Genomic DNA, 12,069 nt, shown 5'->3' on the forward strand with positions numbered 1-12,069 from the left:
TTCGACAAGGTAATCAGTCAGCCCATAGTATACAATATATGTAAATATATGTATAACTTACTTTTGTTTTGGATACTTGAGTAGATTTTATATTAGACACTTCAAGACTTTTACTCAAGTACTATCTGTATGGGTGACTTTCACTTTTACCAAAGTAACATTCTAACAAGATATCTTTACTTATATTACATATGACTTTTGGGTACATTTTACAGCACTGAGTATATACAGCAATGTATGCTGACACTGTATCAGTATAAAGTCTATAAACAGCACAGTAACATTAAATCACCAAAAATGAGCTCCACCTCATCCAGCAACATTAAAATGCTGTTTACATGTTAATAATATTGCCATAATGTGTTATATGTAATAATACACTCTGAGAGGATGTGCGTTTCTAGTAACATTTCTGTGCTTTTATGTACAATGTCCAGACATTTACATGTTCTAAAGTTACTACTCTATGGTGTAGTAAACTGACTTTTACTTGTCTGAATACTTCTGACACCACACACTACTGGAGGGTATTATTGAGTATTATCAGATGGCCGTATGAGGGACTTTGAAGATAAAGATTTTACAAATAAATTTAGCAATTTTTACATTTTAATAAGCATATAGAAGCCACCTAGATCAGCTTAAACGATGTATACACAGAGGCCATTGTACACTTCATCTTTGTTTTTGTTTTGTCAGCCTATACGTCTGCACTTTATTCTAAAAGTCAAATGCAGGTATACAAAACAAACAGTGTAGCCTAAATAATGGCCTTTCAAGATAATGCAGATGTTTTTACATCAATCTGAACTCTCCCTCCACCTCTCCCGTTGACTTTGTAACACAACTCATCTTTCAGTGAGTTTCAATGCAGTCAGTGTGCTTTCCTGTTATCCCTCCTGTTAGTTGCTCCTTCTCTCAGCAGATTCATTCAGCCACAGAGTGAATATCCTCCAGCAGAGGGAGCTCACAGCAGTCCAGGATGTTGGAGGGCTCTTCAAACATCCTCAAAATCTGACATGTCAAGGAAACAGATGATGTAATCTTCAATATGATTTCCCACAAATACCCAAAATGCAGAATACCCCAGACGAAAGGGATAATAAATGAATGAAAGACTTATGGGACCCAGTCAAGGAAACCAAAGAAAGCCACAGTTATGCTTCATGGATCACTTAAGTACTCCATCAATGAGGAAAAAGGTCTCCTCATATAAACTCCCACCAGGGACAACTCAGCTTTTCTTTTCTTCAGTTTTTTTGTTTACTGTCGGCTATTAGCAGAATTAAAAAATGTTCCTCACTTAAAAACATTTCAACTCTGCAATTTGAAGGTTATTATCTATTAAAGAACAGCATAATTATGTTTTTTTTAAATAGAATTATTGAATTAATCTATAACATACGCTTGTCAAAGTACATTTTTTACAGTATGATAAAGAAAAGTTTTTAAAGAAATGGTCACTATAATGTCTTTTACAACTTATTGAAAATAACCATGTTTTTGCAGTGAACACTGTGTTTCTGCAGGAAAAACTACTTAATACCACCCTTAAAGTTAAAGCATTGTCCTATTATAAAAGGGTAGACTTTGATCATACTTTTACAGTAGGCTAATTTTTTTTAAAAAAAGGGATTTTCCCATATTGTACAGGTATATTCTGCCATTATACAAAAGACAGAAAAAATGCTGTGTTTATTTACGGTACATGTCTGTAAAACATTTTCTTTTTACAGAGAAAAAGGAAGACTTGCACACATAGGTGGCCTATTTAAAAAATAAAGCCTATAAATGCAAATAAACAAAAAACTGAAATGATGTTTTTTATTATTATTATTGTTTTCTCTTTTAACACAGACTCGGTTGTTAGATTATAGTTGGTTACATATGTTGGTGACTTTTATGTAGTATTTTTTATTATCATAAACTCTTGACTTATCATACTGACAGATTATAGTCACATAATATCAGCCTACTGTTATTAGTGATGAAGAGAAAAATCATTCTTACATGTTTGTGGATAAATAAAGTGTTTTAGCTCCACCGTGTGGCTCACTCACTGTACTGCATCACATGGACTTTGAAACTGAACACTCAACATAAACTCAAACATTTAAAACAGCAGGAAAATGAACTGAGTCTGGCTAGAAACACACCTGAAGACATTTTTTTTTTTTTTAACATTTTATCTCCTGGAATTACTCTCATTATCCTGCCGTGAAATAATTGAACACACTGAAGGTTTCAGTCGGACTGTTTTGTGAGCGAACAGGAAGAAAATACACTTCCAGTTTTAAAAAAATAAAAAAAAAACAAAATCCTAAAAACAGATGACACATGTTTAAATATGAACACATCATGAAGACTGGAGTGATGTGAGTCTGATCGACCAGTCACGTATCACACGTAGCGGATTGGAAACGACAGGAAGCGACTGATCAGGAAGCAAAATTACACATCATATCTCCGCCTCCGCCCAGCTGCTGCTCCTTGAAGCTCTCCTCACACACACTGAACATACATAGAGTGTTTGATAGTTTTTTAAAGAAGAGAGGTCGCGATGAAGCTGGTGGTCGCCCTGCTCCTCCTCCTCCAGGTGTCCGGATCAGCAGACAGCAGGTGTTTCTGTCAGGTGAGCCATGAACAAAGATCATTAACTTTTTATTCAGCATGTTCAATATTCTGTTGTAATGGTATTTTCTACACTTAGTACAAGACATCTACTTTGTTCTGTTAAAATGTCACACTAAAAGGTGAGTGCATGTTTTGTGTTAAGGTGCCTATTATAGGTGACAGGTGTAAATAAATCACTTGGAAACCAGACAGCTGCCTCCACTAAAGAGTCAACCACATCAGTGTATCAAACATGAGGAGAGAATTTCATTATACGCTGTTTGACATGTGTACATAATGAAAGGTACATTAGACCTTACAATAAACCCATTGGCACAAAACTACTAGAGGTAAATTCTCTATAATTAATCTGTACCACCTCTTTTCACAGGTCCACACATTTCAAGGTAACTTGGTGATATAATGAAGTAACATATTTGAAATCTATTTTTAAATAACTCCCAAATTACCCCAGTAATCACCTCAAACTTAACTGGAAATGAACCCAGTGTTATTTAATAGTAATGTTCAGCTGTTTTCCAATAAGCATGCAGTAAATAGCTGGTAATCTCTTTAATACGTGTTCACGAAACTCACTACTTACTGTCTAACTTCCTGTTTAAACTCTTGCTCAGTTTCTCAAAAAAAAGGGACAATTTGTGCCTTTGTATACGAATCCTGTGGATTAAAGCTCAGTTTCTCTGTGTGAATAATAAATGCTCAGAAGATAATCAGTTAGTTTGTGTTTTCCATCTAACGCAGGTCACAGGTGATCTGGAGGACTGCGCCTGTGATGTGGAGACCATCGATGGCTTCAACAACGACCAGCTGTTCCCCAAACTTCAAACTCTACTGGAGTCTGACTATTTCAGGTTCTACAAGGTCAGACACAGCACACACACACACACACACACACACACACACACACACACACACACACACACACACACACACACACACACACACAGTGATTAGATTAACCACTTGTGTTGGGACTTGATCCTCCGCAGGTGAACCTGAACAAGCCGTGTCCGTTCTGGACGGTCAGCAGTCACTGTGGTCTGAGGCACTGTGAAGTGAAGCCCTGCTCTCCTGTGAGTTCCTCCTCTCCTCTACCTCGCCTGTCTCATCAGCTTTATTCACATCAGGCTGACTGAAACTCTGTCTGCTTTCAGAACGAGGTGCCAGAGGGGATCCGATCGTCCTCCCACAACAAGGTGAGTCCGTCGGGATCGGCTTCAGGCTGTTTGTGTCATCACTGACAGACTTTTCTGAAGTTCAACATCACATCATCAGTTTGGTGATAATCTAGTGTGTAATGAGAAAGGAAACAAGGTCTTTCCCTCCTGGTTTCACCCCTCAGTGCTGCTTTCAGTCCATTTTTTATTGTTGAAATTTTAATTAACAAGAGTCAATAATGATTCCACTCTGTAAACAGTTTATGATTTACTACAGGAAAAATATGACACAGAAAACAAACCTCGACTGAGAGAAAATGTATGCAATCATGTTGTCTTTTAATGTGCGTGTGTGTGTGTGTGTGTGTGTGTGTGTGTGTGTGTGTGTGTGTATTCAGTATTCAGCAGAAGCAAACGAGCAGCTGGTTGAATGTGAGCAGGCGAAGCATCTTGGAGCTGTAGATGTCTCTTTAAGGTGAGTCGATCTAGATAATAAAAGATTAATCAAAAGATCAACATTAAAGGCATTACACACATTAATACAGGCTCATGTGAATGAATATGAATGTTCATGGTATCACTACAAAACATGTAGAGATGTCACAACACCTTAAAACGATGTTCTGAATCAGTTCTGACTCAGCTGTGGAGACAAAACGACCGCATCCCAACAGCTTTAACCTCCGGTGTGACCTTTGACCTCTGGGCTTGTACAGTGATGGTGACTGTTTTCTTTTCCAGTGACGAGACCAGAGAGGCTCTGCTCAACTGGAGCAAACACGACGACGAGTCCGAACGCTTCTGTGTGGTTGACGGTAATATTCACTCCATCAGCTGAACAAATGACTGAATGAACAAAGAAACTTATTTTAATGTAGATAAATTTGTGACTTTGCTATACTCCAGATATAAATATAAGGTGGGAACAAATGAGATGATGATGAACTACACCAATTGTTTCATGAAAATATAGAAATATGAAAAAATTAATTGAGAGAAAATAATATTTTGTTGGAAATATAATACAATGTATTTAAGGAAACACAATGTTGAATAATTCATATTTCAGGGGACCTGATTAAAAAATGTAATTGTTTGTTAACATAATGGGAGGAATGTTTTTAGGGAACATAACTGAAAAGTAAATTAAATCATTTGACTAATGTGTTTTTAAGGGAACATGTACAGGTTTTTGGAAATTAAAATGGAAACAATATGTACATTGGAATGTAAAATGCAGCTTATTTTAAGTGGCTTAATGTTTAATCAATTTTTAGGAAAACATTACTGAAAGAGCAAAAAGTAATTTGCGAATATTTTTAGGGAACATGATGAAAAGCAATGTATGACAACAATGAATGTATAAGTTTGAGGTAATAACAAATAACAAATGAATTCCTTTGTATTTAGATTTCACAACACTTCATCTGTTTCTATCAATCAATCAAACTTTATTTGTGTAGCACTTTTGATACAGCAAAGTAACGCAAAGTGCTTCACACAATGAGGACATCGCCTGTGAAGCACTGTACTCAACCTTGGCGGATTATTATTACGCTAGTGTGTAAATCTTTTATTCTGAATAAATCAGACTATCCACCTGCTGCTTCACATGCTTCACATGTTCCTCCACCCTTTACTTCAGGTTTCTTTGATTTGGATCACACTTTGCTGACAGTTAAGATGTTGTAATAGAGACTCGCAGCTGACTAAAGTGTTGCTGTTTCCCAGACGAGGAGTCACCGGACTCCCAGTACGTCGACCTGCTGCTGAACCCGGAGCGCTTCACAGGCTACAGAGGACCAGAGGCCTGGCAGATCTGGAACAGCATCTATGAGGAGAACTGCTTCAAGTAAACACTCACAATTGAAAACGAGGAGCTTCCACTCTAAAGCACAGTTAAAACAAGAGTCCACAGTCGTGCTCGCAGCTCTGTGAGGCTGTAGAAGCTAAATGTTAATGCCAGCTTGTTAACATGCTCAAAGTTTGACTCGATCTAACTGATAAATGAAGCAGAAGTGTGTGTTTGTGTTTTACCTTCACTCCCCCCTCACAGGCCGTATACTGTCAGGCGTCCACTTAATCCCAACTCGTTCCACAGCAGCTCAGGAAGTGAAGGTAAGTGGTCTCTAACGTCATCTTGCACCATCTGAGCTGTCAGTTTTATCCCTGTGTCTATAAACAACATCATTGGTTTTATTTATTACAGCGAGGACCTTCTACAGCTGGCTGGAAGGTAAGCTGAGTCTCACCTGAAGAAGATCGACAGAGTGGAGTGTTTTTGTGCAGTTTCCTGTCAGCTCTCTCTGGTTGTGCCTCTCTCAGGTCAGTGTGTGGAGAAGAGGGCTTTCTACCGGCTCATCTCAGGCCTCCACTCCAGCATCAACATACACCTCAGCGCCAGATACCTGTTGGATGGTGAGACATGCCAACGCCCTCACTGTCTCATTCAGCCATTTATTCACCCTATTCTTTTCTGTCAGGAGTGAAGAATCAGGATTTCTTTTAGACAAAACTTAACTAAAACAGGCGCCTGCTGTCGGTTGCTTCATGTTAAACTCTGCTTTCCTTCTCTCTCTGTTGACCCCTCCAGACAGCTGGTTTCAGAAGAATTGGGGTCACAACGTGTCAGAGTTCAGACAGCGTTTCGATTCGGAGCTGACGGCCGGAGAGGGGCCCAAGAGGCTGCGCAACCTTTACTTCCTGTACCTGATAGAGCTGCGAGCGCTGGCCAAAGCTCTGCCGTTCTTCCAGCAGCAGTCCTTCCAGCTGTACACTGGCCGACCAGAGGAGGACCAGAAACACAAAGAGCTGCTGCTGCACATCCTGCAGCTGGCCAGGTCAGTCATTTTATTAGTTTGTCTCCATATATCTTTATGTTATTTTTTTATTTCATTTCTCTTTTTATGCAATTACTTTTAGTTTATTTGAAGTTTCCTGTGAAATCTTAATGATTCATTTTATTAAAGCACTTGGAGTGGGAGCACCCTAATGTCATTGAATGTCATTAAAATGTTGTCACTTCTCTTTAGTGTGGTTTACTGTGCTGCCGTCATATATTTATTGTATAACTAAAAACCCAACTTTTTCCTCCAGATCGTTCCCGCTGCACTTTGATGAGACGTCTCTGTTTGCTGGGGATGAAAAGGAAGCGGCCAAACTGAAGGTCGGCAACCTTCTAAAACTCAGTTGAACATGTAAACTGTAGAAACAAAGTCACGGACAGACTGATGACTTCTTATTCAAAGATGTTACTACTGAATTTATCAAACAAGGCTTTTGTGGACATGGCAGGACTGCTTCAAATGCTTCATTTCCCTAAAATCTGTACAATCTCAGCTAAAACAAGTTATTTTAGTTATTTTACCTGTGTTTTTGAGATATGCTCATTTTTATGAACAGAGTGCAAAGACATTTTTCAAACATGGATAGTGCACATGCAACATAATTACATAATGAAAGTGTATAAGGTGATGGCCTCAAAGACTTAGCTTAGCTCTCAGCTGCAAAAGAATGAGTGCTTGGATCAGTTTTAAACAGTCGTCATTCTAACATCAATCTCCCACAGCCAGTTTGCGGCCGCCCATGGGAGGTACATTTTCACAGGGTTAAGCTTATATACCCATTTACTCACTAAACAAGAGAAGAGAACTGACTAAAGGACTAGTTTGGTGTGTTTTAGAGCCAAGAATTCCAAAAGGCTGATCGATATCAGTGATTCTTCTTGCCATCGAGAGATTTTATGTCTTCATCGCTGGGATCTGTAGCATTTAGAGTGAGCTCACAGATTCACTCCAGACTGTTATTGGAATATTGACTGAAGTTGCAGTTTAATCATTGCACTGTAATATGCAGAGAAGTCACACAGGTCCAGCCTATTTTTCTTTTCATTTCATTTTTCTTTCGGCCTTCAAAATGAGATAAGTTTGTTTTCTTCTGCTGTGTTGACATCAGGAGGACGTCAGGCTGGCCTTCCTCAACATCTCCAGGATCATGGACTGTGTGGGCTGCTTCAAGTGTCGACTGTGGGGGAAACTGCAGGCGAGTGCTTTGTTACAATACGATCTGCTGTCAGTCAAACGGTTATTATGTATTGTGTTGTGATTTGCTGCTTTGTTGTGATCTCTGCCACTCTCTCTCTCTCTCTCCCATCAGACTCAGGGATTAGGAACATCACTAAAGATTTTGTTTTCAGAGCGACAGATTGAAGCTCTGCCCGCATCCAGCGACCAGCGACCCAGTTTCCAGCTCAGCCGACAGGAGATCGTCTCCCTGCTCAACGCCTTTGGAAGGTGAGAGAGTCTGTCGGCATCATGTGTGAACTTCTGTCGTCTGTAAAATAAGTAACTTTTGTTTTCAGAGAAAGCTAACATAAATACTGTAGAATATAAAATAAGAAACTGCAAATATTCACATTCTAATTGTGTAAACACTGTGTGAGCCGAAATCACATTTCTGTTACTGTTTCCTCGTGTGTACACCTCCCCCCTCTGATTACTACCTCTTCATGAAATGTCCCACAGGATTTCCACAAGCATCAGAGAGCTGAAGAACTTCAGATCGCTGCTAGCAGAGGACCGGTGACGGTCAGTTCAGCATGACGAAGGATCAGCTCTGAGTTTATCTTTCTGTGGTGAATGAAGTCACACCTCTGCCAATATTTAAACATTCTTCCAGGTGTTTGTTTTGTCTTAGGTTGTTTTGTTGAGTGAAACTGTAATAGTTTCAGCTGTTAGGAGAGACTAAAGAGAACGTGCTTCTTTATATGAAAACATGCTTTGATCAATGAAATTATTTCAGATAATTTTCATGTTTGAACTGATTACTAGTTTTACCTAATCAGACACATTTCAGTACGGTGGCCAGTGTTTTTGTGATTTTGTGGCATCCTGAGGATGGCGCTGTTTGTAAAGTTAACACATTTTTACTGCTAAATGCAAAATCTTCAGTAATTGCTTTGGAAAATCAATGTCAAGTAAACAAGTAAATGTACAGTGTGTTAAAGTGTTAACTGTGTGGGAATTAAATTAATATATTTGTTTCATTTATAGATGATTTTTTAAATAAATATCACACGTTTTCACAAGTTCATGACCTCTGCCTGTGTGTGTATGTATGCGTGTGTGCGTGCCTGCGTGCATTAACCCACTTCTATCAGTGGGTCTTTCTGGGTTAATGGTGCGTTCAGTTACACCTCGAGAACACAAACTTCCATGTTTATCTTTATATATATATATATATATATATATATATATATATATATATATATATATATATATATATATATATATATATATATAAAATGAGAACATTTAATTAAATGAAAGCCTGCCATGAGGGCAAAATGTAAAATACATAATCTAAATCTGTTTTAGGACTGAAAACGCAGAGTGAGGAGTTGGGAAATAAATAATCCACTAATTACTAGCCTGTATTTAGTTTGGAAGGTTATAGTTATTTATCTCTCGCTCTCTCTTTTTTTAACAAGCCAATTTATCTAATTTATCTTCAAAGTATAAGATGAATTATCTTGTAGAAAAATTTATGTGTAATATATTTCCAATATTATGAATCATTTAAGTGCTGCTGTGTTTGAAAGTAAGGGGACATGCAGATTATACAAATATATTGTTTTTTTACAAGCTCATTTATCTTGCAGGCATACAATAATGAGCGTATACATTGAATATTTTCAAATATCAACTATTAATGACAATGTTAGCTTTTAGGCCTGATTTGGCGTGATTTGAACTATTATTTATTAATTAAATAAATGTTTAAACATCTAATATAATTTGAACAATGCATAACTATATCATGCATGATATTTTCAACTCACTGTATTTTTTTTTTTCCTGTATTCAGGTGACTCGTCATGTTTACAGTTGTTCCAGCCTGTAGTTGCGGTTTGTCCGACGGTCCATGAAGGCAGCATAAAGCCTGTCCGCAGACAGTGAAGGGTTAAACTGTGTAATAGGATGAATGGATATTGTGGTGAGCAGCATCTGATTACACAGAGACGCCAGTAGGCATCGGAGGGGGAAGACACTTATTACCTAACAGCCGAAAACTGCCTCTCATTCCCCTCCGAAGAAGACAAACACACTTTACTCTTTATTCCTGCTCTTCTCTCGGGAAGTCCAACTTCAGTTTTAACCGAGGAGAGCAGGAAAAACACGGTGAGTTTCCTCCAGAGGACTTCAGGTCGGATCTTCTCATCGGATAAATGGCTGTGGGGGACCGACGAGTGACGGTGGAGTAAACTCGCAACATGTCGCAGTTTGTGGAGGCTTGAAAAGAGGACTTACTGCCGTGTTTTTAAGCGAAGATACACGTCTGAGTGTGAAACTGTCAGTGTGAGAGGAGAGGCGGTCAGACTCTGCTGCTTTGGGGCTTGGTTTGTGACTCCAGGTCGGAGCGAAACAGGTAAGAGAGCTCACCTGTGTGCAGCCAGCACATGTTGACACCCAGCACGCTTGTAATCCTGTTTTATATGTCGTTACATATTACTGCGTGTGTAACGTCAGTAACTTTCGCACAGTCGCCAACCGAGCTGTCCTCAACTGCCAAAAAGTGACAGTTGGCACCGAAGCTAGCTTACACCTAGCTATAATTTATTAGCTTTTTCAGATTCTTGTCAATTTATCCCACATGCCGCGTGGATAACGCTTCTGTTTTTATATTAACCTGTAAAGAAAATGGCTCGAGAAGTATCCCTCATTACAATAATATCTAAAATGTATTGATAAGTCGCCAAGAGCTAACGTTAGCGCCAAAGACACGACTGCTAGCCTGTGTCTGCTCTTTGGAAAACTGCACACTCTGTATTATGATCAAAATCCCCCAAATATAGACCTCGTAAAGTATACAGAACATTACAGGGGCTGTTCTTCACCAAAGGTAATATTTTAAAGCTGCATTAGAATATTTATTACCAGTAGGGGGCAGAAATAATCACTAAACAAACTAACAGGAGTTTTGAATTGAAAATGTTAATTAAGGTTCTCAGTCTTCTCGGTCAAGGTAATACTAAGAGCTATATCGATCCATTTGCAGACGATATAGCACTCAGTATTTGAGTTGAAATCCCTCAACGTTCCCGATAGGCGCTGGTGACGACACTGTCGCTCTTTTTCTTCTTCCTGGCCATAATATTCACAGTATTTTTGTCTCCTATGGATCATGTCCTGCACCCACATCCTCCTTGCTCTGATGTCCCAATGTCAAATAAAAAACAAACGGATAGTAAACCACAAAGGGACAGTGTCGATCATACAGCAGCGGTTGTCAAGATATTGTTGTCATAGAGACAGGACGCATGTGCAGTGTTATTTCTCTCACTTTGCTCGCGCTTTTCTGTCCGAAAAAAACCAAACAAAAAACGCTATGTGGACTCGAGCCCTTAGCTGGCAGTTGTTAGTAAACACAGGTTAACTTTATCATCGTGAGCCTTAGCCAGTTAGCTTTAAAGATGTGCTGCTAGCTTAGGTTACTGCTCCTATCCGTACAGACTCCCCTTAATTTTCCATTATCAAAATATGACAAAAAACTTACATACCGGTATTTGTGCAGTGTACAGAACATTTTTAGAGGTAGTTATTTTCCGTTTCCAGATTGAATTTAATTAAAGGAATAGTTTTTAACTTTTGGCTTTAAAGAGTGATTTTTCACATTCTGTTAGCTCATCAAGTTTTTATGGCTAATATGTTGTCCAATTTTGCTCAGTGCCCAGCAAATACTGAGCAACATTGCCATCCCATTGTAGTTATGTTTGTGTCCATCTCATGAAGAAGTCCTATAGTCACTCTTCTTATAGCTCTCTTTTAGTCTCCACCAACTCTTGAGAAAAAATGTCTCTTTAGCTGCCAAAAGATGTTTACCAGCTTGTTACTGCTACTTACTGTCTGCTGCAGTGTGCTGTTGAGGTAGTGTACAGTTGACTTGTTTGTTGTGTGTTTATTTGCATATACACAACACGCAAGTCAACTGGATAAAAACAGAACCTAAAATTTGAATAGTCTCAGTAAGATAACAGGTTACAACAAAATAAAGGAGTGATATAGTAACAACAGAGGTGGTGACAGATCCAAGAAGCCTAGAGGCTTATTGTCTGGCTCATTTTGAGATACAAACTTTCAATATTCTGAGCAGAAATAAGTTAAAACAATTTATGTGAAATGCAGGTCAAAGCAGATGACTGGCCCAGTCTTGGTAAGTGTGAATGAGGCCAAGTATGCCAATACAATAATTAAAGACAGAGGGAAGTGTGTTTTTTATA

General features: G+C 38.6%; 2 protein-coding genes across 3 annotated transcripts in view; both read left to right on the forward strand.

Annotated features, from left to right (window-relative positions):
* Positions 1-2,472: 2,472 nt before the first annotated feature.
* ero1a (endoplasmic reticulum oxidoreductase 1 alpha) lies at positions 2,473-8,878 on the forward strand. The gene is made up of 15 exons (XM_073464322.1): positions 2,473-2,632; positions 3,376-3,495; positions 3,624-3,707; positions 3,789-3,830; positions 4,190-4,266; positions 4,533-4,606; positions 5,523-5,643; positions 5,848-5,909; positions 6,001-6,027; positions 6,117-6,209; positions 6,385-6,631; positions 6,888-6,957; positions 7,746-7,832; positions 7,947-8,083; positions 8,315-8,878. Exons 1-15 carry the CDS (start codon positions 2,561-2,563, stop codon positions 8,373-8,375), a joined length of 1,374 nt encoding a protein of 457 aa, XP_073320423.1. The 5' UTR covers positions 2,473-2,560; the 3' UTR covers positions 8,376-8,878.
* A 952-nt stretch (positions 8,879-9,830) lies between these two features.
* The window catches only part of pacsin3 (protein kinase C and casein kinase substrate in neurons 3), a 34,471-nt gene continuing 32,232 nt past the window's right edge, over positions 9,831-12,069 (forward strand). For both annotated transcript variants that reach the window (XM_073464129.1, XM_073464127.1), the window contains exon 1: positions 9,831-10,217. The gene's annotated coding sequence lies outside the window, so the exon portion shown is untranslated. The remainder of the gene's footprint in view (positions 10,218-12,069) is intronic.

This window comes from Pagrus major, chromosome 4 (assembly GCF_040436345.1).
Source record: "Pagrus major chromosome 4, Pma_NU_1.0".
NCBI classification, from domain to species: domain Eukaryota; kingdom Metazoa; phylum Chordata; class Actinopteri; order Spariformes; family Sparidae; genus Pagrus; species Pagrus major.

What these genes read in the sequence shown, in the direction of transcription:
- ero1a (XM_073464322.1), top strand. Translation starts at nt 2,561, where the DNA reads ATGAAGCTGGTGGTCGCCCTGCTCCTCCTCCTCCAGGTGTCCGGATCA. An exon ending in CAGCAGCTCAGGAAGTGAAG is followed by an intron (nt 5,910 to 6,000) that starts GTAAGTGGTCTC and finishes TATTTATTACAG; the next exon opens with CGAGGACCTTCTACAGCTGG. An exon ending in CGCCAGATACCTGTTGGATG is followed by an intron (nt 6,210 to 6,384) that starts GTGAGACATGCC and finishes TGACCCCTCCAG; the next exon opens with ACAGCTGGTTTCAGAAGAAT.